This window comes from Xyrauchen texanus, chromosome 1 (assembly GCF_025860055.1).
Source record: "Xyrauchen texanus isolate HMW12.3.18 chromosome 1, RBS_HiC_50CHRs, whole genome shotgun sequence".
In the NCBI taxonomy this organism is placed as follows: Eukaryota; Metazoa; Chordata; class Actinopteri; order Cypriniformes; family Catostomidae; genus Xyrauchen; species Xyrauchen texanus.
Window position 1 is genome coordinate 67,071,512 of NC_068276.1, and position 27,260 is coordinate 67,098,771.

At 42.5% G+C, this 27,260-nt stretch overlaps 1 protein-coding gene across 5 annotated transcripts in view; it reads left to right on the plus strand.

Annotated features, from left to right (window-relative positions):
- Positions 1 to 27,260, plus strand: part of LOC127626114 (uncharacterized) — a 77,364-nt gene that overhangs the window by 44,012 nt on the left and 6,092 nt on the right. For 3 of the 5 annotated variants that reach the window (XM_052101716.1, XM_052102044.1, XM_052101800.1), the window contains one exon: positions 9,265 to 9,328. In XM_052101716.1, the coding sequence (XP_051957676.1) occupies positions 9,270 to 9,328 (59 nt within the window). In that variant the 5' untranslated portion in view covers positions 9,265 to 9,269. Of the gene's footprint in view, positions 1 to 3,229; positions 3,416 to 9,264; positions 9,329 to 27,260 lie in introns of all 5 variants that reach the window. The other 2 variants (XM_052101888.1, XM_052101959.1) reach the window with 1 other exon arrangement.

Sequence of the window (27,260 nt, forward strand, 5' to 3'; positions counted from 1 at the left end):
CGGGGGACGGAGCTGTCTTACCACCTCCGGAGCTAACTTCTTGGGCTCTGGGTCGACTGTCTCAGGAGCACCTGGGAGCCTTCCGGGTCCTCGAGGGGGTCCGTGTGACAGGGGGCATGTACCGCCTGCGGGGTGCTCGACGCTGGGGCTGAGAGCTGGGCCCGGGTTGAGGCGGTGCAGAAGCTGGCTTCTTGGCCGCAGGGGTTGCCCGGGAAAGCATGTCGGCCATCTGAGCGTCGGCCTCAGCCTGGGCATGCTGGCCCGAAGGCGGCAGCCCAGGGGAGTCCTCAGCGTCAGACGCCGCGCTCTCCGACGCAGCGGCGAGCTCATCCACTTCTACCTCAAGAGGATAGGCAGACTGGCCGTGAGGCGAGCCGCTGTTGCCTCGAGCATGGACAGAAACCAACGAGCGTGCCGGGGAGCGGGAGGTCCGAGGGGGCGTACCCGGCGGAGCTGCACCCGCTGCCATCCCCAAATCGCCTCCATCGCCAACCGCATCGTCCTCAATCCCGTGGGAAGAAGGAGCAACGCGGGGGGTGGCTGGAGTGGCTTGCTTACGGTTGTAAACAAGCGTCGACCTGCAACGTGGTCATGGTCATGTTCTCGCAGTGAGAACATGAACCATCCACAAACGCCGTCTCGGTGTGACGAGACAACGCCTGTGGCCGTCTGAAGCGGAGAGCACTCTACCGCATCCAGGAACAACAGAGGGGCGGAAAGGCATCTTGAAAAAGACGCGTCCTGAAAAGGACGTTCAACACCGCGGTGTTTTGCTCTTTTAGAGAAATTTACTCTTTTAGAAAAATTTACTCTTTTAATAACTCTTTCTGAGTTTGTCTGCGCTGTCGAAGCACCAAGGGGCAACAATGCACAGCCGTGCAAGGAGAAAGCCGCTGTTATGCGCCGTCAGATCCAACAGCATGCAGATCGTCAGAGGAAGACAGGAACTTGGTGTGTGTGTAACTCGCAGCAGACTGCATACACGACCATCGGCTCCGAAGAAATTTTCTGAATGAACTCCCGTATTTGCGCTGCTTAAATACCCGTATGTCCGGGGGCGGGACATGCAAATACCGGCTGCCAACTCTCATTGGCCTTTTTTCATAAGTCAGAGTCATATATCGGCGCTCAAGAGAGAACCCTAGTGTCGCTTCTCCGACACAACGTGGAGAGAGCGACAGAAGGGGAACTTGTTTCCAAACTCTTCTAATTGACAGATTTGTCCAAATCCGACAAGCGCTGGTAAAGTTAACATTCTGTCATCATTTCCCCACCGTCTTGTTGTTCAAAACCCATGTAACTTTGTGTATTTTGTAGAACCCAAAATATTTTAGACAGAATGTTAGAGACTGACAGTCTCAGTCACCATTCACTTTCTGTAACGAGGCTGTTTTAGGTGGGGATTGAACCCGGGTCTCTCGTGTTTCAAGTCACTGTGTAAACAGGTTGAGCTAAGGGTTTACAGGCTGATAAAAGATCAACAAAACAAAGGAAGCCGGGCTTCCAAGAAACAGTGAAAAGAAAGATAGACACAAGGGTCCAATGAAATAAACTTAGACTTTACACAGACTAGCTTGCAGCAGGTAACATAGGCTCAAGACTGAACAATAAAGCAAGGCACAAACACACTTAAATAGGGCAATACACAGGTGTTATACATCAGGCATAATGAGTGGTGTGTTCAGCAGGAGTCAGGTGAGAGGCGCCACCTGCTGACCAGTAGAACAATAGCGGTCCATTAAGGGTTCCTTACAGGAGTCCCCCCTCTAAGAACGGCTCCTGACATTCACCTTGTGGAGTCTTTGGGTTCTGTGAAAATCCATAATGAGTGTAGGGTCCAGAATGTCTCGAGCAGGCACCCATGAGCGCACCTCTGGGCCGTAACCCTCCCAGTCGACCAAATACTGCACTTTTCCACGGACCTGGCGGGAAACCACCAGCCTACGCACAGTGTGAGCTGGTTGTCTGTCGATGATGCGGGCAGCTGGGGTAGCTCTGCGAGCTGGGGACAGAGAAGAACAAACAACAGGCTTTAACCGAGAGACATGAAACGTTGGGTGAATTGTCATAGACCTGGGCAGATGTAGACGGTAAGCTACTGCATTTATCTTCCTGAGGATCTTAAAAGGACCAATATAACGTGGAGCCAGTTTGCGAGATTCCACCCACAGAGGCAGATCTCTGGTTGCGAGCCACACCCTCTGACCCGGACGAAGCATAGGTCCCAGCCTCCGCTGCCGGTTCGCTTGCCTTTGTTGTTATTGAGAGGCTTTCAGTAAGGCTGACCAGGCCTTCTTCCAAGTCCGTTGACAATGGCGAATGAGTTGAGCAGCAGCAGGAACACATACTGGCTCCTGTCCAGGGAACAAAATAGGAGGGAAGCCGTACTCAAGTCAAGTCAAGTCAATTTTATTTGTATAGCGCCTTTCACAACACACATCGTTTCAAAGCAGCTTTACAGAATATCAGCATTAACAGACGATAAAACTGTAATGTCTATAAAGTCGATTAATCATCATTGTGTAATTTAGATAAAATACGATTTTTTAATAGTGTTTAAAAATAATTAAATGATAATTGTATTAATAACCCCAGTGAGCAAGCTGTAGGCGACTGTGGCAAGGAACACAAAACTCCATAAGATGTAGATTAATGGAGAAAAATAACCTTGGGAGAAACCAGACTCACTGTGGGGGCCAGTTCCCCTCTGGCTAACATTATGAATGTAATGTAAATATTATGTATAGGTAAAATCATGGTTTAAAATGATTAAACTAAATGTTAAGGGTCAGTGATTAAACATCGATTGTGTTTGGACTGTATGATTAATGACCAAATTCTTTGAAGTCCATCTTGATTAATTGCAGAAGTTCACATAGATGCAATTGTCCTTGTTAATTGGCTGATGAAGGCTTTTGTTGGCAATAGTTAGTCTAAGCATTTCATTTCAAAATCGTAGTCCATAAATAGACTGAGGTGATGCAGGTTGGAGTTGGCATCATGTCATCCTCTGAAGTCCGTCATAATAGATTTCCGCTCATAGAAGTCCGCTCATAATAGATAGAGTACTGGCACTCAAAAGGGGACATGCCTAGGGAAGAATGGTAGAGAGTATTATGTGCAAACTCTGCCCAGACTAATTGAGAGCTCCAAGTCGTCTGATTGTCTGCTGCCAAACATCTAAAAGTTTTCTCTATCTCCTGATTCACCCTCTCTGTCTGCCTGTTAGATTGGGGGTGAAAACCAGATGACAGACTGATGTCAGATCCAATGAGGCGGCCAAATGCCTTCCAGAACCGGGAGGTGAACTGAGGACCTCTATCAGAGACGATATCCTGGGGGAAGCCGTGAATCCTGAACACGTGCTGCATTAGGAGCTCTGCAGTCTGGCTGGCTGTGGGAAGTTTGGGTAAAGGTAGGAGGTGACAGGCCTTGGAAAATCTATCCACCACCACCACAAGAATGACTGTATTACCTTGGGATCTGGGCAGACATGTGACATAGTCCAGAGATATGTGCGACCAAGGATGCTTAGGGATAGGTAGAGGATGAAGTAGTCCTTGAGGGTGGGTTCTGGGCTCCTTGATCTGGGCACGCACAGTGCAAGCGGCAACAAAGCCCCGGACGTCTCTTTGCAACTTTGGCCACCAAAACCTCCTCTGGATGAGCCTGCAAGTTCTAGTAGCCCCAGGGTGACTGGAGGGGAGGGAGGCATGTGCCCACTGCAACACATCAGAACGTAGTCGGTTAGGTACAAAAAGACGTCCAGGTGGACATTACCTGGATCCGCCTGCTGCTGTTGGGCCTTCTTAATGGCAGCCTCAATGCCCCACTGGACAGTTGCTACTATTCTAGAGGTGCGTAGGATGGGCTCTGGTCTGGTCTCCTCTTCTGGGGGGTCAAACTGCCTCGAAAGTGCATCTGGATTTGAATTCTTGGAACCTGGGCGGTAAGAAAGAACAAAGTCAAACCGATTAAAAAACAGAGCCCAGCGTGCTTGGCAGGAACTCAGTCTCTTGGCCTCCCGAATGTAGGTAAGGTTTCTGTGGTCTGTCCAGATGAGGAATGGGAGGTATGGCCCCTTCCAACCAATGCCTCCACTCCTCTAATGCCACCTTAACAGCCAACAGCTCTCGGTTTCCAATATCGTAATTCTTCGCTGCTGCAGTTAGTCGACGGGACAGATAAGCACATGGGTGAAGCTTGTTGTCAACCCTGGCTCTTTGGGACAAGACTGCCCCTACCCCCACATCAGAAGCGTCAACCTCCACCACAAAGGGCAACTCTGAGTCTGGAAGGGTTAAGATAGGGGCAGACGTAAAGAGTCTTTTGAGCTTGTTAAAAGCTTGATTGGCCTTCTCAGTCCACAAGAATGGTCGGGCAGACTTCTTGGTGAGTGCGGAGAGAGGTGCTGCAACAGAGCTGAAGCTTCTTATAAACCTCCTATAAAAGTTGGCGAAGCCAAGAAAATGTTGTACCTGCTTCACAGAGTTAGGCTGAGGCCATTCCTGCACTGCACGCACCTTGCCAGAATCCATCTGGAGGATGCCCTTGGAAACGATGAAGCCGAGAAATGGGGTTGAAGACACATGAAATTCGCTCTTCTCCAGCTTGACAAAGAGACTGTGTTTAAGTAACTGGGACAGGACCTGTCGAACATGTTGAACGTGTTCTTGGTAGTTGCATGAGAAAATGAGGATATCATCGAGGTAGACAAAAACGAACTTGTTCAACATCTCCTGCAAGACATCATTGATCAATACCTGGAAAACGGCTGGGGCATTGACCAGGCCAAAGGGCATAACCCTGTACTCATAGTGGCCTGTCGGGGTGTTGAAAGCCATCTTCCACTCATCCCCCTCTCGAATCCTGACCAGGTGGTAGGCATTTCGGAGATCTAATTTAGTGAATACGGTGGCACGTTGCAGGATCTCAAAAGCAGATGTAATCAGGGGCAGGGGGTAACGATTCTTAATGGTGATGCGGTTAAGATCCCTGTAGTCGATGCAAGGCCTGAGGTCACCATCCTTCTTCTCAACAAAGAAAAACCCAGCTCCAGCAGGTGAAGTCGAAGTACGAATAAAACCACTATCCAAAGCTTCCTTGAGGTACTTCTCCATAGCAGCCCTCTCCGGGGCAGAGAGAGAGTAAAGCCTACCTCGTGGTGGAGATGCTCCAGAAACCAAGTCTATGACACAGTCATATGGTCTGTGCGGAGGAAGGGATGTGGCTCGGGACTTGCTGAAGACTTCTTTGAGATCAGCATACTCTGGAGGAACTCTAGAAAGTTCAGGGGGAAACATTGGAGGCCTAATACTCTGGGTCTTCGAAATGGGAAGATGAAGTGCATCTGTGGCCTGGGGAACTTGAGACGGCTCAGAATGAAAGGTTGGGCACTTCCCGGTGGCAGACTTGAACTGAGAAAAAGGTAGCCCTTGAGTGCTAGACATGTCTGGATTGAGGTTGGCAGGCCTCCTGGAGAATGTCGACAATGGCCCTGGATATACCTCCAGTATCTCAGTAGAACGGCAAAAGGAAAGAGCAGAAACACAACAGTTAGTTCCCCAACCTTTAACTACACCTCTTGACCAGTCAATATTTGGGTTGTGACAAGTTAGCCATGGAAATCCAAGAACTAAGGGGATTTCTGGTGACTGGATGAGAAAAAAAACTGTATTAGTTCCTTGTGACCCCCATTTTCAAACTGAATAAGCGAAGTGCAATGACTAACCTGTCCCAACCCCAGAGGCCTGCCGTCAAGAGCTGTGATGGTTAGAGGTTTCTGTAGGGGCACAGATGGAATGCCCAAACGTCTGGCTATATCTACATCCAAAAAGTTTCCCGCAGCCCCAGAGTCGATGAAAGCACCTAGCTGGTGATTGTCGAGGAAGATAGTGGCTTGGATCGTAACTCCAGAGGTTGCAGGATGAGGGAAGATGTCTACTCTTGTTCCAGATCCCTCATTCCTGGACGAGAACTGACAGTTCAGGACAGTTGGATCGGAAATGGCCAGACTTTCCACAGTACAGACAGCGTCCCTCATCCATCGATCCCTTTCTGTCTGGGTTATTCTGGTTCTACCCAGCTGCATGGGTTCCTCCAGATCACTGGGTTTCCAGAGTGGTTCAACAGTATTGGAAGATACCTGAGGACGATACACACTGACCTCCCAACGTCGTTCCCGGAGACGATGATCTACTCGGATAGCCACCTCGATTAGGGATTCCAAATCCGGAGGAGGGTCTCTAAATGCTAGCTCATCCTTGAGTTATGGAGCCAAGGCCTGGTGGAATGTGGCCCTCAAGGCTCGCTGGTCCCATCCACTCTCTGAAGCTAGGGTACGAAACTCAATGGCAAACTCTGCCACACTTAGAGTGCCTTGAGAGAGTTGAAGCAAACGGTAGTCCACATCACCTGTACTAGCTGGATGGTGGAAGACTTTCTTCATTTCAGCAATGAAATGAAATTCAGCACTGTTGGTCCCACAAAGCCGAGGCCCAGTCTAAAGCCTTGCCAGTAAGAAGGGTAATGATGTAAGCAACCTTGCTGCTCTCAGTGGGGAAGCTGCCAGGTTGTAGTTGAAATACTAGGGTGCATTGGGTGAGGAATCCACAACACCTCTCAGGACTGCCATCAAATCATTCTGGTGCTGGTAATTTGGGTTCTGAGAGGGAAACTACCACTGCTTTAACTCTCCTCCACTGGATTCATGTTAGGGTTCAGTCTTGCTGTAACAAGGCTGTTCTAGGTGGGGATTGAACCCGGGTCTCTCGTGTTCCAAGTCACTGTGTAAACAGGTTGAGCTAACTCCCCAATAAAAGACGTAGGTCTTCAGCAAAAGACAATCTTTACTGATAAAAGATAAAAAAACAAAGGAAGCCGGGCTTCCAAGAAACAGTGAAAAGAAAGATAGACACAAGGGTCCAATGAAATAAACTTAGACTTTACACAGACTAGCTTGCAGCAGGTAACATAGGCTCAAGACTGAACAATAAAGCAAGGCACAAACACACTTAAATAGGGCAATACACAGGTGTGATACATCAGGCATAATGAGTGGTGTGTTCAGCAGGAGTCAGGTGAGAGGTGCCACCTGCTGACCAGTAGAATAATAGCGGTCCAGTTAAGGGTTCCTTACACTTTCAAAATATGGAGGAAAAAACATGCAGTGAATGTAAATGGTGACAGGAAAATATTCTGTCTGACATCTCCTTAATTGTGTTGCACTGAAGAAAATCATACAGGTATGGAACAACGTGAGGGTGAATGATTAAACAATTTACAATAATAATTATTATTATTAAATTACTCTAATTTGTATTATTATGTAATACATGTTAAATGTGGATTCCAACACTTACCGGTGTGGCCATGGGGGCAGTGTTATGAATTTTGATAATTATACACTGATTTTAACTAAAGGAATGTCAATCTACTCTTTCCAGTCTCACTCTGAAGTCAGTCTGACAGTTCGAAAGTGGCACTTTATTTTCATCCTAATTCCATACAAAGCCTCTGAAAGCAACATTGTTCAACTTTTGGATGCTCTCTTGCTTCTTTATGAGTGAATGAATTAACTGACATTGTTATGCACTCTTCTCAGAACAGTTTGAAATGCACATTATTTTCATACCAACTCCGTATAGAAACTCTGATAGCAACATTTTCATTATTTTAACAACAATTAGATGCAGTCGTGTTTTATCTCAGAATCATTGGCCGGTACAAAGAAAAAGAATGAAACAAAACTGTAGCATTTTATTTGAAATGTAAATTCGATAAATTCACTCACAAATGGTCCGTGTACGTTTTTCTCGTTTTTTTGTTTTCAAAATAGTTTATTGCTTGAATATTTTATTCACACATGTGACAGCACTGAAACGACCCTTTCATCTGATTGGTCAAACCGCCCCATCTTCTTTATGGCCTTAATTCTGTCAGCAGAATAAGAGTCTGTGCAGCTCTGGCAATGTGTTTACACTTTGATAAATGAATGTCATGAACCTCCACTCACTGTTAACTATACATGAAGATGAAATATGCCGCTGGATACATAATAAGTGTTGTTGCGACTTGTGAAGTGTTGCTTCTGATGTACGACATGTGAGAGATCACAAGCCCAGACTATATGCTGACACAAACACATCGGAGGGGATATAATTATAATTAACATTTTAATATTTGAATCATTAAAAATATACGTTTTCAGAAAAAAGATAATCCATTCAATCACTTTTCATTTTCCAGGAAAGTCAGTTTTTTTAGTCTTTGATAAAAGGCACCGCTTATTACATTTAATGGATGAAACTGTTAAATTATTTTTGTTATTGATTGTTTTGTTAAATTATAGACTTGTATGAAAGATTATTGGACTGAATGTGTCAGGTCTCGAGGGTGGTGACGCAAGGTCAAGGGAACTGAGCTCGGGGAAAACGGGGAATGTGGACCCAGTTCTTTCCTACTAGACTTCCTTTCTTCTGTGGACCACAAAAAAAAGTCTTTCAATGGAGACATGATGTGTGTTTGTCCATACAATGCAAGTGAATTACCAAATTGTCAAGCTCCTAAAAGCACATAAAGGCAGTATAAAAGTAATCCATGTGACTCCAATGATTGAATCAATGTCTTCTGAATCAATCTAATCAGTTTTGAGTGAGAACGACCAAAATATAACTCCTTTTTCACTGTACATCTTGCCACTGCTGATTTATAGTGAAAAAGGAGTTACACCCAAAACAGATTAGTTCTCTTCAAAAGACACAGATGTAACCACTGGAGTCATATTGATTATTTTTATGCTGCCTTTATGTGTTTTTTGGGTCTTCAAAGTTTTGGTCACCATTCACTTGCATTGTATGGAACTACAGAGCTTAAATATTCTTTGAAAAATCTCCATTTGTGTTTGCAAAAGAAAGAAAGTGAGTAATGAACATGAAAGTGAGTAAATGATGAGAGAATTAAATTTTTTTAGTGAACTAACCCTTTAATGCTTTATGGAGATTTAAATAAACAAACCGACCTCACTAACCTAGAAAAGAATAAACTTTGACTTAACCAATTGTGTCATAAAAAATATGTGAGATGATAGAGATGAACCTTAAAAACCTCATCAGTTTTTCTAGATTTAAATAAACAATCCGACCTCTCTAACAGAGTACAGTGACATGAACATTTAAAAAATAGTATTTTTGTATATATATATATATATATATATATATTATTGTATTAATCTAAAGCATGTATGATCTTTATTACACCTTACAGTAACAATGTGGAACAACACAAGAAAGACGGGTGTCTGCCAGTCTGATCATGCACAGTTTAACAGGTTAGTATCACAATTCATGTGTAATCTACCCAAGATGTATGTAAATGTATGATGGATAAAGAATATTCTGGCATTGCTTCCACTGCAGAAATAAAAATGAGTCCACTATAACAGCTCAGACAGAGCAAAACAGCAGAACTCCAGACCAAGTATTTAAAAAAAAGCAAATGTAGAACAATACAGAAACAAAAAAACAAGACAAGATTCTGTGTTATCTGGATTATGTAATCAGATTACAAACATGTAGTACTTGGATTACATTACATTTTAAAATGTGCATAATCAAATTAGTTGCATTTTATTACATGATTACATTCTTGATAACATTACCAATCGCCCAAAGGCAATACCTAGCGTGTACTTTACTGATGATGCTCCTAAATTTAAAAAGTGCGTCTGAGCCTGAAATACACGTGACAGTCCAACACACTCTCACAGTGAAATCATCAGGATTCATACATCTTTTCTAAATGCTGTTGCTAATTCGTATGATATTGTGTGACTTTCACTACAGCCAATGACGTCGCTGACATCGTTTCCATCTAATACATGACAATTACTTGCTTCTGTCACACACAACAGTTTCCTATCATGTTTACACACTGATTGGTTAAGTTTAGATAAGGAGTTTGGATTTGAGCATAATATTAATAAGCATTTCCTTAATGCCTCGTGTGCGAAACTCACACTTATTACCGCATTAGACATCCGGGAATTTGCATCACCAAAATAAGTGAAAATAATCTTTTTTTTTTCTTTTTTTTACTGTGTGGTGAATATATCAGCATAGAAATCATAACAAGTCAAGTCAAGTGGTTTTTATAGTCGTTCAACCATATACAGTTAGTACAGTGAAACGAGACAACGTTCCTCCAGGACCATGGTGCTACATAAAACAACATAGGACAAACACAGAACCACATGAGACTACACAGACTATATAACATACCTATATAAAGTGCACATGCAAGCGTGTGCAAAAAGTACGAGACAGTACAATAAATTACTAAAAATGAACAGGACAATAGACACAGTGAGAGACAGTGCAGCGCCGACCAGTACACAGTAGTGCAAAAAGATGACAGTTTCTAAAAACGTAAACATAACATACTATGAGATAGTATTATATGCACATAGCAGTTATTGCGGTAGCAGACATTTATAAAGTGACAATAATTAAAGTACAACTTTAAGTCTGATGGCTTGGTGGAAGAAGCTGTTACACAGTCTGGCCGTGAGGGCCCGAATGCTTCGGTACCTCTTGCCAGACGGCAGGAGGGTGAAGAGTTTGTGTGAGGGGTGTGTGGGGTTGTCCACAATGCTGGTTGCTTTGCGGATGCAGTGTTTTGTGTAAATGTCTTTGATTGAGGGAAGAGAGACCCCGATGACCTTCTCAGCTGTCCTCACTATCCTCTGCAGGGCTTTGCGGTCCGAAACGGTGCAAGTCCCAAACCAGGCAGTGATGCAGCTGCTCAGGATGCTCTCAATAGTCCCTCTATAGAATGTAGTGAGGATGAGGGGTGGGAGATGTGCTTTCCTCAGCCTTTGAAAAAAGTAGAGACGCTGCTGGGCTTTCTTGGTGATAGAGTTGGTGTTGAAGGACCAGGTGAGGTTCTCCGCCAGGTGAACACCAAGGAATGTTGTGCTCTTGACGATCTCCATAGAAGAGTCGTTGATGTTCAGTGGAGAGTCAACAACCATCTCTTTTGGTATGTCCACATTCAGAGACAGGTTGTTGGCTCTACACCAGTCCGTTAGCCGCTGCACCTCCTCTCTGTATGCTTACTCGACGTTCTTGCTGATGAGACCCACCACGGTTGTGTCATCAGCAAAATTGATGATGTGGCTCAAGCTGTGCATTGCCGCACAGAGCTGCATTTCTCTCGGCACGAAATGAGGCGAGCCCGTCTAGCTGAATGGCGGTGTCCGTAAACAATGACGCTGAGCCATGTCTCCATGAAAACAAAGACGCAGCAGTCTCTAAGCTCATGCTGCGTAGTCTGCTGGAGTCGGATGTAGTCCAGTTTATTTAGTCCAGATGCCGAGGACTGGAGGCCTGGTCTCCGCAGCAAGCTGAGTTTGCGTAGCTTCTCCTGCAGATCATCATGCAGCTTGGTTGTTGCATGAATCCCCAGAGGGTTAAGGGACAGTGTTTAAACATAGATTTTGTATGAACTGTAAGATTAATGACTAATGTCTTTGCAGTCCATCCTGTATTAACCACAGAAGTTCACACCTTTTGTTGGCAATTGATAGTCTATGTATTCCATTTCAAAAGTGTAGTCCATCAATAGGCCGAGGTGATGCAGGCAGAGATCAGTGAGGTGCATCGCAATTCATCCTGGCCGGTAATTTCGGTGAGGTTCGGTGTGGTCCGTCCAAGGTACAGACAATGGTATATGAAGTATCCCATGTCTTATGGTTGGAGTTTGCATCTGAAGTCCATCATAATAGACTGAAGTGATGTATGGCTGGCACCGGCTGCATGTAGTCATCCTCACTCAGAGACATGTAGCAGTGGAGTCGAACACAAAGCAGGAATGGAGCTGGATCCAGCCGGTTCTGGTGACCTCGGGATAGAAGTCCCGAGGTTGAGACAGGGAAACAAATAAAATGATGTAAGCATAGATGCTATTCAATTATAGCAGAGTTATAGAACATGATCAATGTTTATGGTTCTGGCAGACCAAACTAAAGCAGACCCATTGTGTGTTGAAGGATAAATTAGGTGTATGCCTGGCTAAATAGATGAGTCTTAAATCTAGACTTAAACTGAGGGAGTGTCTCTGCATTTCAAACAGTGTTAGGGAGACTATTCCATAGTTTAGGAGCCAAATATGAAAAGGATCTACCTCCTTTTGGGGATTTAGATATTCTAGGAACTATTAACATGCCAGAATTTTGCGATTGTAATGATCGTGATGGAATATAGCATGGTATAAGGTAACTTAATTACTGTGGAGCTAGACCATTCAAAGCTTTGTATGTAGTTAACAGAATTTAAAAATGTATTCAAAGTTTAGCAGGTAGCCAATGTAATGATGATAAAATGTGGCTAATATGATAATATTTCTTGGTTCTCGTTAACACTCTGGCTGCTGCATTTTGAACCAATTGAAGTTTATTTATTGATTTTGCTGGACATCCTCCCAGTAATGCATTACAATAATTGATGTCTTGAGGTCATGAAAGCATTAATTAGTTTTTCGGCATCAGCAACAGAGAGCATGTGCCGTAATTTAGCAATATTTCTTAGGTGGAAGAATGCTATTCTACAAACATTGGTAATTTGATTTTCAAAGGACAGATTGGTATCAAATATAACATATAAGTTCTTCGCTGTTGAAGATGATGTAACAGTACATCCATCAAGAGTTTTTTGGTCCAATAATTAGTACATTTGTGGCTTTTCCAATCTTTTATCTCACTGATACACTCCGATAATTTGGAGAATTGTGAAATATCATCAGATTTTGAAGAAATATAAAGTTGGGTATCGTCGGCATAGTAGTGGAAACTTATTCCACGATTCCTGATAATATCTCCCAGGGGAAGCATATACAAGGAGAAAAGCAGAGGCCCTAAAACTGATCTCTGTGTCCATCCATACTTTACTTTTGTTTGGTTTGACAATTCTTCATTTACATAGACAAAGTGGTAGCAGTCTTGTAAATAGGACCTAAACCATGCTAATGCAACTCCACAGGTGCCAACATAATTCTCTAGCCTTTTCAAGAGAATGTCATGATCTATCATGTTGAATGCAGCTCTAAGATCTAAAAGCACAAGTGAAATGCAGCCGCGATCATATGATAAGTGCTAATCATTTATAACTCTGATAAGTGCAGTCTCTGTACTGTGATGCGGCCTAAATCCTGACAGAAATTTTTCATATATACTATTTCTCTGTAGAAATGAACATATTTGGGAGGATACTACTTTTTCTAGTATTTCCGACATAAACGGGAGATTTGAAATCGGTCTATAAATAGCCAGGTCTCCGGGATCAAGTTGTGGCTTCTTAATAAGTGGTTTGATAACTGCCATTTTAAAGTTTCTTGGGACAGGTCCTAAGGATAGTGAGGAATTAATAATATTAAGAAGTGGTTCTGAAATTACAGGAGATACCTCTTTTAAGAGCTTAGTTGGTATTGGATCTAACAAACATGTTGTGGCTTTTGATGTTTCGATAAGTTATACATTTGTTAGCTCTTCATGACCTATGATGGCAAAGGATTTAAGTTGCATGTGAGGAAATTTATTATACACTGTTTTCTGAGGTGCTATGACAGATGATTGCATAATTCCAATTTTATTTCTGATTATTTCAATTTTATCTGTAAAGACATTCATGAAGTCATTACTCTTGTGCTGCGACGTAATATCTGGTTCTGTTGAGGCTTTATTCCTAACCAATTTAGCCACAGTACTGAATAAACACCTAGGATTGTTGTGGTTATTTTTTATGAGTTTACTAAAATATGCTGACCTGGCAGCTTTTAGTGCTTGTCTGTAGCTACAGACACTATCCTTCCATGAACCACAAAATACTTCTAATTTTGAATTCTTCTACATGCGCTCCTTTTCCGAGCTGCTTTCTTGAGAGCATGAGTGTGGTCATTGTACCATGGTGCAGGGCTTATTTCTTTAATTTTCTTTAATCAAAGTGGGGCAACACTATCAAGAGTGCTAGAGAAGACTGCATTTATATTTTTTGTTATTTCATCAAGTTCTTCTGAGCTTTGGGGTTTATTGAGTGTATGATATAGATCTGGAAGATTATTATTGAAGCTACCTTTAGTGGTCAAAAGAATAGTTCTACCTGAACGCAACATACAAGATACAAGGTAATGATCTGAGATGTCATCACTCTGCGGTAGAATTTCTATAGTATCAATATCAACACCATATGATAGAATTAAATCTAGCGTATGATTATGGTGATGAGTTGGTCCCATTACATTTTGTCTGACTCCATGAGAGTTGAGAATATTGATAAATGTTAATCCCAACGTGACATTTTCATTATCTATGTGAATGTTGAAGTCACCAACAATTAAAGCTCTATCTACATTAACTACAAGATCTGATTACAAATATCAGAATAAGGCTGATCTATATACTGTAGCAAGGGTAAAGGACCACATAGTTTTTTTTATTTATAACTGACGGTTTAATCACATTAGGCATTATTAGTTCAAAAGACTTATATTTATATTCACAGTAAATTGTAGCAATACCTCCTCCTCGACCCTTCAGACAAGGCTCATGTTTATAACAATAACCTGGGGGAGTAGATTCATTTAAACTAATATATTCATCCGGTTTAAGCCAGGTTTCAGTCAAACAGAGCGCATCCAATCTATGATCTGTTGTAACGTTGCCACATAAGGGAAAGCTTATTTATAATAATAATTTATATTGACCATAATGTTGGTTGTCAATTATTTCATTGCTTTGCCCGGTAAGCTGTATTGCCCTGACTGTTGTAAGATTGACGCCTATGTTTACATGTTCTCGCGATCACTTCCCGTGACTTCTCGTCACGTTTTCATGCGACATGTAAACAGGAAATACTAGGAGTGGGAGATATAAGGAAGCGGTATTCCTGTACTGGGGAGAGCTGTAACAATCTCTCAAACCTTCAACCAAGCACTTGGATTATCTTTTTTTGCTGGCTGTTTTTTGGAGCTTGTACATGCCGTTCCTTGGAGGAATTCCAGATAGCGATCGCTAGGTTTTCTCATTCTGTTGGGACTTATAACAGTCACCCTTTTCACATTGATCCTGCTCACGTACTGAACATATCTCCGGTGAGACCGATCTTACACTGTTTGTTTGTACACGCTGTATTTTCAGACTGTAGTCACCTCCATTCCGGACATTCCTACATTCATATATATATATATATATATATATATATATATATATATATATATATATATATATCACTGTCTCAGTCATTGTCATGCCATTATATGTTTTATATATATACTTTTCCTTTAATGTAAATACACTTGGGTTTATTGTTTATATATCCGTGTTTGTGTAGTTTCTTCCTCAACACTATCACTTTAGAACAGCAACGTTCCTTTTTTTTGTGTTATACCCCTTATTTATTTAGGGGAGTGTTACATAGTGGTGGCCCGAACAGGGATACGTGGTGTTTCTTTTGTTATAGTGTCTTTTGTGTATATAAATATGGAGGAAGAAACAAACCTAAGTGGAAGAGTAATGTATCAGAATCTAGATACTGATGAAAAGGATACGTAAATAAATGATTTAAGGTGTAGCGCTGATGAGGCACAAGTGGCTGATTTCACAGCAGGCCCATTTGTCACTAATCCTACTGCAGAAATAACATCTATGCTGAGTTCCATGTATATTTCTGATGATGAGAAAACTGATGATGATGATGATGATGCAAAAGATGTATTTAATGTAAATGTAGTACAACCTATGCAAACAGAGATTGAAAAACTAAAGGTGGATTTATTGGCTCTTAGTGCAAAAGTACAACATAATGAACAGGAGCTAATACAGTCGGTAGATAGTTCCTTTAATAGAGAAACCAGTTTCCGGGAGGCAGTGGACGCTGGTTTGGCAGATATAGAAGATCATTTCCAGAGGTCTATAGAGAAGTTGGAGAGAGTGGTGTTTGACTGTTTTCTGCGGAGAGATGCTAGATGGGAAAGTCAAATGAAAAAGTTAAGATTCACCAGTACCCCATCGCGTTCTCAAATGCAGACTTTTTACCCTGCCCCTTCCCTATCTACGGTGAATGATTTGAAAACTCCCGTACCAGCAACAAGGGTTAAAGTCCCCCCTGCTACCAGAGTCAACGCTACCTATGATGTCTCTGCTGGAGCTCAACTATCAAACATGGCTCACCCTTTAGGTATGCCCAGTATATCGTCTTTCTGTGGGAGACCCCCGATCCGTCTGGAATTTCCTTCCTTCGGTGAATCTTGTGAGACGTCAGATGTACTCCATTTCGTCGAACAAGTTGAAAATTATCTGGCTATTAGACCCCTGCCTAGTGTGGAGCTCATTGGCACACTGAGTACAGTGCTCAAATGACCCGCTCAGAGCTGGTGGAAGGCTGAAAAGAACAAGATAAATGATTGGCAATCTTTCAAAAATGCTTTTATGTCTGCGTTTCTCCCAGAGGATTACCTAACGGAAGTGGAAGACAAGTTGAGATCCCTGGTGCAGCAACCCAGTCAGCGTTTGAGAGATTTCGCCTATGACTACCGAGCCCTCTGCCTCAAATGGAAGCCAGCTATCACCGAAGAGGAGATGGTGAGCAGAATCCTTAATAACATCAACCCAAGGGTTGCGGGCTGTCTGAGAGGGATGGTGAAATCTGTGGAACAGTTGGTGAAGGTGGGATCTATGGTGGAGAAGGACTGGATGGGAGCAAAAGATTACTGGCAGAAAGTGGGCAAATTGAACGGTAAAGAAACTGCGACCAAAAGACTGCCTGAACGGAATACCTCTAAAAATCTAGCAGGTTTATCCATTGCACAACTCCACCCTATGACATCCCTTCTAGTAGTGCCAATAACTTTAAAAGGACAAGAGGTGAAGGCGGTGCTGGATACAGGGAGCACGTACACCCTTATTCAGGAAAACCTGTGGAGACAGTTAGGAGGGGAAGCGAAACCTGACCCCCCAGGCCCTCTTCAACGGTTCATTATGGCTGATGGAAAGATGCACCAGGCGATTAACAAGAAAACAGTCTGTTATGAGTGGCTTGACAAGGTATGCAGGTTGGATACCTATATAATGAAGGATGCTCACCTGGCCTTTCCCCTTATAGCTGGTCTGGACTTCCTAAGAGCCGCTGAAGCCATAGTGGATGTAGGACAAGGGAGATATGGACTGAAAATGGGCAAAGGATATATTTATCATCCATACCTTATAAATCCGGTGCTGTCTTCACATCTGATGGGTGAAAGCATAGGCACGACTGCTGCTGTGAGTCTCTATTACGCCTTACCTCCAACCTGGAATCCACCAATATATGACTTACACACACAAGTTGTTCCCAGCTGGGACTCCGACAATCAGGAGGAATTAAGGAAGCTGATGGATAATTGGCCTCGTACCACCTCTCAAGTCCTGGGAAAAACATCTGTGGAACAGCACAAAATTATACTTTCTGACGAAATGCCCATGAGATCCAGAGCTTATAGGGTCTCACCGTTCAAGAAAAAGATTATCGATGAGCAAGTAGAACAAATGCTATGAGACCATATCATCGAGCCTTCTTTCTCTCCTTGGTCATCACCTGTAGTCCTGGTCCCCAAACCTGATGGTTCCTACAGGTTCTGTGTGGACTATAGGAGGCTTAATAGTAAGACCATACCTGACGCTTATCCGATGCCAATAATCCACGACATCTTGGAATCCATGGAAGGCGCCTCCTGGTTCAGTACATTGGATTTGCAGTCAGGATACTGGCAGGTAGAAATGGAGGAAAGAAGTAAAGACAAAACAGCCTTCATCACCTCCCAAGGACTATTCCAATTCCGCTCCATGCCATATGGATTACGGAATGCCGCTGCCACCTTTCAGAGGCTGATGGAGAAAGTCCTAGCAGAACTGAGAGGGAAGTTTTGTTTCGTCTATATTGATGATATTATAATCTATTCACGAACTTTGACTGAACACGTCACACATCTGAACACCATTCTGCAATGCCTTAACCAAGCATCGCTTACCCTGAACATGAAGAAGTGTCACTTCTTTAAAAAGCAGTTGAAGTTTCTTGGACATATAATCTCAGAGAAAGGAGTGGAGGTCGATCAAGAAAAGACCCGGGCGGTAGCTGAATATCCTCCGCCCAAAGACCTTAAGGCCCTACAACGTTTCTTGGGATTAGCTGGATGGTACCACAAGTTCATCCCACATTTTGCAGACATCACAGCTCCGTTAAACCACCTAAAAAAGAAAGGAGTAAAATGGGATTGGACCCCTGAGTGCCAGTCCAGTTTTGCAAACGTCAAGGAAATATTACAAGACCCAACTTTATTGATGCAGCCAGACCTCAATCAACCTTTCCAGGTACACACAGATGCTAGTGATGTGGGTTTAGGAGCTATCATTACCCAGCAAACTCCTGAGGGGGAAAGAGTGATAGCATATGCATCAAGAACATTGCGTGGACCTGAGGTAAACTACTCAACTGCTGAAAAGGAGTGTCTGGCTGTAGTCTGGGCAGTGGAAAAATGGAGGCACTACCTTGAAGGAAGACAGTTTGAAATTTATAGCGATCATGCTGCCTTAACGTGGGCCTTCAATAGTCCAAAAACCTCCTCTCGACTGACCCGATGGACGCTTAGGCTGCAGCAGTTCATTTTCCAAGTTCATCACAGAAGAGGATGTCTGAACCTGGGACCAGATGCCTTGTCACGAGTCTGTGAAACTCAAGAAAGTGAAAGTGTGCCCTGTATGGCCATAGTAACATCAAAATGTGCCTCAGACATACCTCACCCGTTAGAGGAAATCTCTCAAGCACAAAGTAATGACAATACGGTGTCTCTCCTCCAACTGGCAAAAAAACCCAGAAAGGTTCAAGATCACCAGATTACCTTTGAGGTCCACCAGGGGGTGTTGTCAAGAACAACGGAAATAAATTCCAATTGGTTGTTCCTCAGGCATTAATTCCTGGATTCTTACATTACGTACATGATAACCCGCTGGGAGGACATCTGGGACGACTGAAAACCTTACTGAGGCTCTTGGAGGTGGCGTGGTGGCCCACGGTACGTAAAGACGTCTGGCAATACGTTAAAGGATGCGCTACCTGTCAGAGATACAAACATGACAATACAAAACCAAGCGGATTCTTACAGCATACGCACGTTACGGAACCAGGTCACACTTGGGGGATGGATTTCATGGGACCTTTCCCGACCAGTAAGAAACAAAACGCTTACCTACTGGTGTTAGTTGATTATTACACCAAATGGGTAGAGTTGTTCCCCCTTCGAGACAGTAAGACCCCTAAGATCGTCAAAATTCTCAGGGAAGAGATCTTTACCCGATGGGGGGTGCCAAAGTACATCATATCTGACCGGGGAGACCAATTCACCTCCAATGTGCTCACAGAGCTCTGAAAATCCTGGGGAAGTATTCAAAAACTCACTACCAGCTATCACCCTCAAACAAACCTGATGGAAAGAATTAACAGGACGTTAAAAACGATGATTGCGTCATATGTGGGACAACATCATGAGAGATGGGACCAGTGGTTGCCTGAATTAAGATTTGCTATCAACACAGCACATCAAGAAACTACAGGTAGAGCTCCTGCCGAATTAATGATGGGCAGACAGCTACATGGTCCACTAGAGAGGTTAATCCTCAAAAACCCCACGCCGGACCAAACATCGTATAATCTGATTGAAAGACAAAGAATCATGGCAGAGGAAGTAAAGCTGCGAATAGGAGTACAACACGCCAGACAAGCTAGATACTACAATGCTCGACGGAAGGATGCGCAATTCCAGCCGGGAGATCTAGTCTGGATAAAAACTCACCCTCTCTCATCTTCTTCCAATAAATACTCTGCCAAGCTAGCGCCCAAGTGGGAGGGTCCGGCTGAAATAATAAAAAAAATGGGGCCAATAAATTACACAGTTGGTTGGGGTGACCCATATAAAACAGACAATATAAATGTGGTAAACCTGAAACGTTGGTACGGACAATCTCCTCCGATGCCGAAGGCTGGGGGGGGGGGGGGATTTATGTAACGTTGCCACATAAGGGAAAGCTTATTTATAATAATAATTTATATTGACCATAATGTTGGTTGTCAATTATTTCATTGCTTTGCCCGGTAAGCTGTATTGCCCTGACTGTTGTGAGATTGACGCCTATGTTTACATGTTCTCGCGATCACTTCCCGTGACTTCTCGTCACGTTTTCACGCGACATGTAAACAGGAAATACTAGGAGTGGGAGATATAAGGAAGCGGTATTCCTGTACTGGGAGAGCTGTAACAATCTCTCAAACCTTCAAACAAGCACTTGGATTATCTTTTTTTGCTGGCTGTTTTTTGGAGCATGTACATGCCGTTCCTTGGAGGAATTCCGGATAGCGATCGCTAGGTTTTCTCATTCTGTTGGGACTTATAACAGTCACCCTTTTCACATTGATCCTGCTCACGGACTGAACATATCTCCGGTGAGACCGATCTTACACTGTTTGTTTGTACACGCTGTATTTTCAGACTGTAGTCACCTCCATTCCGGACATTCCAACATTCATATATATATATATATATATATATATATATATATATATATATATATCACTGTCTCAGTCATTGTCATGCCATTATATGTTTTATATATATACTTTTCCTTTAATGTAAATACACTTGGTTTTATTGTTTATATATCCGTGTTTGTGTAGTTTCTTCCTCAACACTATCACTTTAGAACAGCAACGTTCCTTTTTTTGTGTTATACCCCTTATTTATTTAGGGGAGTGTTACACTGTAATAATTTCATTAACAATTAGTGCTTTGGTAGAATGAGATTTTTATATGATGTTTATCTTTAATTTGTTTGTTTTGTTCAAGTTTGACTTTAATAAAATTTTTTCTAAATGATTTAGTTAGGGTTTTGTGGTTGGAAGTTTGGGGAACAGACACAGTCTCTATGAGATATCTAGGTTATACTGTCTCTATGTGTTGTAGTTTATGTGACCTGTGTGATGTCTCAAGGCAGCTAGCAGACGTTCGGATTAACCAGTTTGTCTGCTTCCTGACCTGGGCCCCAGTTAGTCAAATACTATCAATATTAAGACTATAAGCCAAATTACTAGAGAGGAGAGCACCCTGGAGGGATGGATTCCATCTCCCTTTAGCAGGTCAGGTCTACCCCAAAAACTCTTCCAATTGTCTATAAATTATATTATGTTCTCCAGACACCACTCAGACATCCATCCATTCAGTGACACTAATCTACTTCCTGCTCAGCTTCTGTTCGGACGCTCTTGCTTTCTGCTCCGCGCTTTGCTCTATCGCTTTTATATTTTCATATTTTATTTCCTTTTATCAACTAATTTTAACTAATTTTAACTTAAACAAATCAGCACAGTGCTCAAAAGCTTGGACTACTACAAAAAAAAAAAAAGCAGAATTCTTTTATCCGACCAGCCTCCCACTGAAAGTTTTCATTCCAGGGAAGGGAAAACACAACTGCCTACATTCAAAAGGATAAGAGAAAATGCCTCTTCTGGAATCTATTTGCTGCACTAACTGCCACAGACTTTTACAAGGGATTGCAGTTCTTGAAACAAAGTTATTTACAGGACCACCAAACCAGACGGAACACACAACAGAGCTTCGTCATGGAGGGACGAAGGGGCATACAGCCGGTGAGTCCCATGAAACTAGTGCTCCTCGACAGGCCATACTGAGTGTAGAGAAACAAGCCAATCGATGGCAAAAACAGGGAGCGAGACCAAAAGGCACTCGAGACATCAGATTGTCACTAGCATCTCATATTGCCGCAGTAGCATCCTCTACCCCAGATACGTCTCTGACAAGGATTGCAAACACTGGTTTCCTATCACCGCCTATACATCTTGAGAACAGATTTTAAGTATTAATGAATGAGGAATCCCCAAACGTGATGAATGTGATCGAACACAGACTGAATCAGCCAGTAGCTAACACTGATGTCAACTGGTGCTCAAGGTCGAGCAGACAGTGGCATTCAGCTCAGAGCGCAACCGGGCCCTGGACTCTGATAGTGGGTGACTCCATAATCAGAAACATTAGCAGCAAGGATACAACTACATGCTGCCTTCCACAAGCAACAACTTCGGATGTAAACAGGGAACTTCAGAACATTCTGATGAAACATAAGACTGCAAATCAACTCATCATTCATGTGGGGAAGAATGATATTCATAAAGAGCAGTCAGAACTCCTTAAGAAGGATTTCAATGAACTTTCTGAAACACTTAAAAGACTGAAAATTCAAACATTCATCAGTGGACCACTTCCAGCAAGAGGAACAAACAGGTTTTAACGGTTGCTTGGGCTTAATACATGGCTGCAAAAAACCTGCAATATAAAAGGAGTTAACTTCATTGAGAACTTCAATCTTTTCAGGAGTCAGAGGCAACGGTTTCGACAGGATGGCCACCACCCAAACAAACTTGGTTCAAGAGTGCTAAAGGACAATATCTACTTCTCCCTCAATCATCCTTCTGCAGTGTGTGCCAATCCACTCAATCTGAATGGCACACACACACCTGGACACAGTATGAATGACCACAGGACTTCACTTCAGCACCTGAATGGGCATGCGGTTGACAAATCACACAAGGACAATGGTGTATGCTGGAACCAAACTATCACACTCTTTTGCTGCAAGCCCCCAAATATCAAGCAAAAAACATCAGGCCCCTTAACCACCTGCGGGCCCAGCTCGCCCTCCCCCTCCTCCTGTGAGAGCTCTTCGACCTCTGCCACAACGCCAGGGCTCACACCCTCCTCCATCTGCTCGAGGTGAACCAAAAACAACTGATACCAGCTCTCAGTGATATGTGTCGGGTCCCCGCTATGATAACAGAAACTTTCTCAAATGTTTACAAAACAAGCGGGAACCCAGTGTGCCTGTATCTTTCTCTATTGCTGTTAGATTACATGATAGAAAGTCTAAGGCCTTCAAAAGCCGTACAGCAAACCCATCTAATCTGGTGCCTATTACACGCCAAACTAAGATTGCTGTGGGGACAAAAACTGTTAAGTTAGCACTTTTAAACCTCTGCTCACTTAAAAATAAATCACTTCTAGTCAACGACTTAATAAGCACATACAAGCTGGATTTTATGTTTCTAAATGAAACTTGGCTAGAAGACAGCTGTAGTGCAACAGTCCTTAATGAAACATCCCCTCCTAACTTTACTTTTCTGAGTGTCTGCAGAGAAGGTAGAAGAGGTGGGGGTTTAGCTGCTCTTTTTAAAGATGTATATCAATGTAAGCAAATATCATTTGGGAATTACCCGTCTTTTGAATATCTGGGTAGTGTGTTAAAAGGTACTCCACGCATTTTACTTATCATTATTTACAGGCCTCCAAAATACTCTCTTTGCTGAGGACTTTACAGAACTGTTATCAACAATTGCCTCAGAGTTTGACTGTTTTGCCATTGCTGGTGACTTTAACATTCACATAGATAATGCAGAAAACAATATGACAAAATAAATCATAACTGTTTTAAAAACTTTTGATCTAACTCAGCATGTACATGGACCCACACACAATCATGGACACACTCTAGATTTACTTATCAGTAAGGGTCTAAACATTTCATCGATTGTTATAAAGGATGTAGCACTGTCTGATCATTTCTGTATTTTCTTTGATATATTGATCTCTCCTGCCATTGAAGCTAGATCTGTGTCTGTCAAGAAGAGATGCTTAAATGAGAACACTAGTGTATTATTTATGAAGGCTATATCTTTAACACCAAGTATATCTGCTGACTCTTTTGATTTTCTCCTTGATTCTTTTAACTCAAAAGTTAAAAGTGTAATTGATGATATTGCTCCTGTGAAAGTCAGGAAGAAGAGTGGCAGACAAAAAGCACCTTGGAGAAACTCAACAGCAGTGCAAAATATTAAAAGACAATGCAGAAAAGCAGAAGCATGTGGTGAAGACAAAACTTGTAGTCCGTTATAACATCTACAAAGACAGCATCCATGCTTTTAATATGGAACTAGGCAAAGCTAGACAGACTTTCTTCTCGAATATTATAAACAGCAACTTAAACAACACACGCACTCTTTTTGCGACTGTAGAGAGACTGACAAACCCCCCAAGCCAGATTCCCAGTGAAATGCTCTCAGACAGCAAGTGCAGTGAGTTTGCTTCTTTCTTCTCTGAGAAAATCAATAATATCAGAAATGTGATCAGCACATCCTTGAGTTGTGCTGTGGTCAGACAAATCAAACCACAACCTGAGAAAGTAGTTACTATGTCTGATTTCAAAGAAATTGATGGCAAAATTTTGGAAGAAACTGTACAGCACCTTAAAACATCAACCTGCGCCCTTGATGCACTTCCCACATCTTTTTTCAAAAGTGTGTTCAACTGTTTAGAAGCAGATCTCCTAGAAGTGATAAACTCTTCACTTCTCTCTGGGAGTCTTCCAAACTCCCTGAAAACTGCAGTTGTCAAGCCCCTCTTAAAAAAGAGCAATCTGGATAAGACCATATTAAGCAACTATAGACCGATCTCAAATCTTCCTTTCATAGGCAAGATCATTGAAAAAGTTGTCTTCAATCAGCTGAACAAATTCTTGAACTCAAATGGATACTTTGACAATTTTCAATCTGGTTTCCGATCGCATCACAGCACAGAGACAGCGCTCATAAAGATAATAAACGATATTCGCTTAAATATTGATACAGGCAAATTATCAGTACTGGTACTTCTCGACCTCAGGGCTGCATTTGACACTGTCGATCACAACATACTACTTGACAGGCTGGAAAACTGGGTGGGGCTTTCTGGGATGGTCCTAAAATGGTTCAGGTCATACTTAGAAGGGTGTTCATTCATTATGTGAGTATAGGAGATCATAAGTCTGAGTGGACGTCCATGACATGCGGAGTCCCTCAAGGCTCAATTCTTGCGCCACTCCTGTTCAACCTGTATATGCTCCCAATGAGCCAAATTATGAGAAAGAACCAAATTGCTTACCACAGCTATGCAGACGACACACAGATCTACTTAGCCCTATCACCTAACGATTACAGCCCCATTGACTGACTCCCTGTGCCAATGCATTGATGAAGTAAACAGTTGGATGTGCCAAAACTTTCTTCAGTTAAACAAAGACAAAACTGAAGTCATTGTGTTTGGAAACAAAGATGAAGTTCTCAAGGTGAATGCATACCTTGACGCTAGGGGTCAAACAACTAAAAATCAAGTCAGGAATCTTGGTGTGTCTCTAGAGTTTCAGTTTCAGTAGTCATGTCAAAGCAATAACTAAATCAGCATACTATCATTTGAAAAATATTGCAAGAATTAGATGCTTTGTTTCCAGTCAAGACCTAGAGAAACTTGTGCATGCTTTCATCACCAGCAATGTGGATTATTGTAATGGACTCCTCACTGGCCTTCCCAAAAAGACCATAAGACAGTTGCAGCTCATACAGAACGCTGCTGCCAGGATTCTGAGCAGAACCAGAAAATATGAACATATCACACCAGTCCTCAGGTCTTTACACTGGCTCCCAGTTACATTTAGGATTGATTTTAAAGTATTATTACTGGTATATAAATCACTCAATGGGCTAGGACCTCAATATATTGCAGATATGCTCACTGAATATAAACCCAACAGATCACTCAGATCATTAGGATCACATCAGCTAGAAATACCAAGGGTTTACTCTAAGCAAGGAGAGTCTGCTTTTAGCTATTATGCCAGCTGCAGCTGGAACCAGCTTCCAGAAGAGATCAGATGTGCTCCTAGAGTAGCCACATTCAAATCCAGACTCAAAACACATCTGCTTAGCTGTGCATTTACTTAATGAGCACTGTGCCACTGTGTGTCCGACTGTTTGTACTGTATTTTATTTTATATTCTAAACTGTTTCAATTATTCTTATTTTTAATTTTGTTTTATTCTTATTTTAATCTCTTCTATGTAAAGCACTTTGAATTACCATTGTGTATGAAATGTGCTATATAAATAAACTTGCCTTGCCTTACTATAAACCTCATCACCATGACGAGCAGGGAGGGGACCAGAGCATATTACAGTGTCTGACATTATTTTTTAAAATTCACACAACTATTTAATACTATATTTAGTGATCTCCGACTGGTGAAGCCGGACATCGTTAGTGCCGACATGAATAACAATTTTAGAAAATCAATGATTAGCATTAGCCAGCACTTGTTAATTTGATTTGATGTCAGACACTCTGGCACCTAAAATGCAATTAACAATAGTGGCTGGAGTCTATTTCCATGTTCCTTACAATATAATCTCCAATAACAAGGGCTCTTTCAACATGATTCTCAGTGGGTGCATCACTGATTGGGGAGAATCAATTGGAAACCCTAACAGGAAACGGGAGAGTGGTGTCTCTTTGCTGAGCGAGTATGCCGCCGAGACGTCACCCAAACGCCCTGCTGCGGGGGCTCTACAGCCGGAACCAGAGTGTGTGTGTTGCTTTCTGTTCTCCCCGCATCCGAAACAGTATCTACCGGCTTCTCTTTCTCACTGACCTCCACTAGCGTTCAGATGCGTGTCTCTAACTCATTAACCTTCTCCGTCAGCCTGACTAATTCCTTACATTTATCACATGTGAATCCCACAGGCTATTGTAAACATGTGCCATGCAATGCAGGAAGAAATAAAATGAGCGGATGCCATGAATTTACACAAATTGTTTGCTGTTGTTGGTTGTTCCTGAGCTGTGAGGGTTTGAGATTGATGTGAATCCCTCACGTAATTGTTTGTTGTTGTTGGTTGTTCTTGATAAGCTGTGCTTTGAGATCAATGCAATAATCTGTGTAACACAGACGAGAAAGACAGGTGCACGCTGAAAAATGCACGCAGTTTAATTGTGATAAAAATAGAAAGCGGATGCAGGTGTAATATGTGCGCAGTTGAATCGCGATAAGAGAATAATGCGGGGGGGAAACCTGATGCGTGCTGAAAACAGACAGATAAGCAATGCTAAAAAACTAGCAGGCTACAAAAATAGACTCGTGCTAGGCACCAGCAGCAACAGGTAAAATACAAGCAGATGAAACAGTAGAAAAGCGGAAAAACCTGAAAAACGCGGTAAAGTGACAAAAGGATAAAACGATGAACGTATGAGAATAAGCAATTGTAAGCAGGCTAAGCAGCCTAAAGGTGCGTACACACTGCCAGCGACATC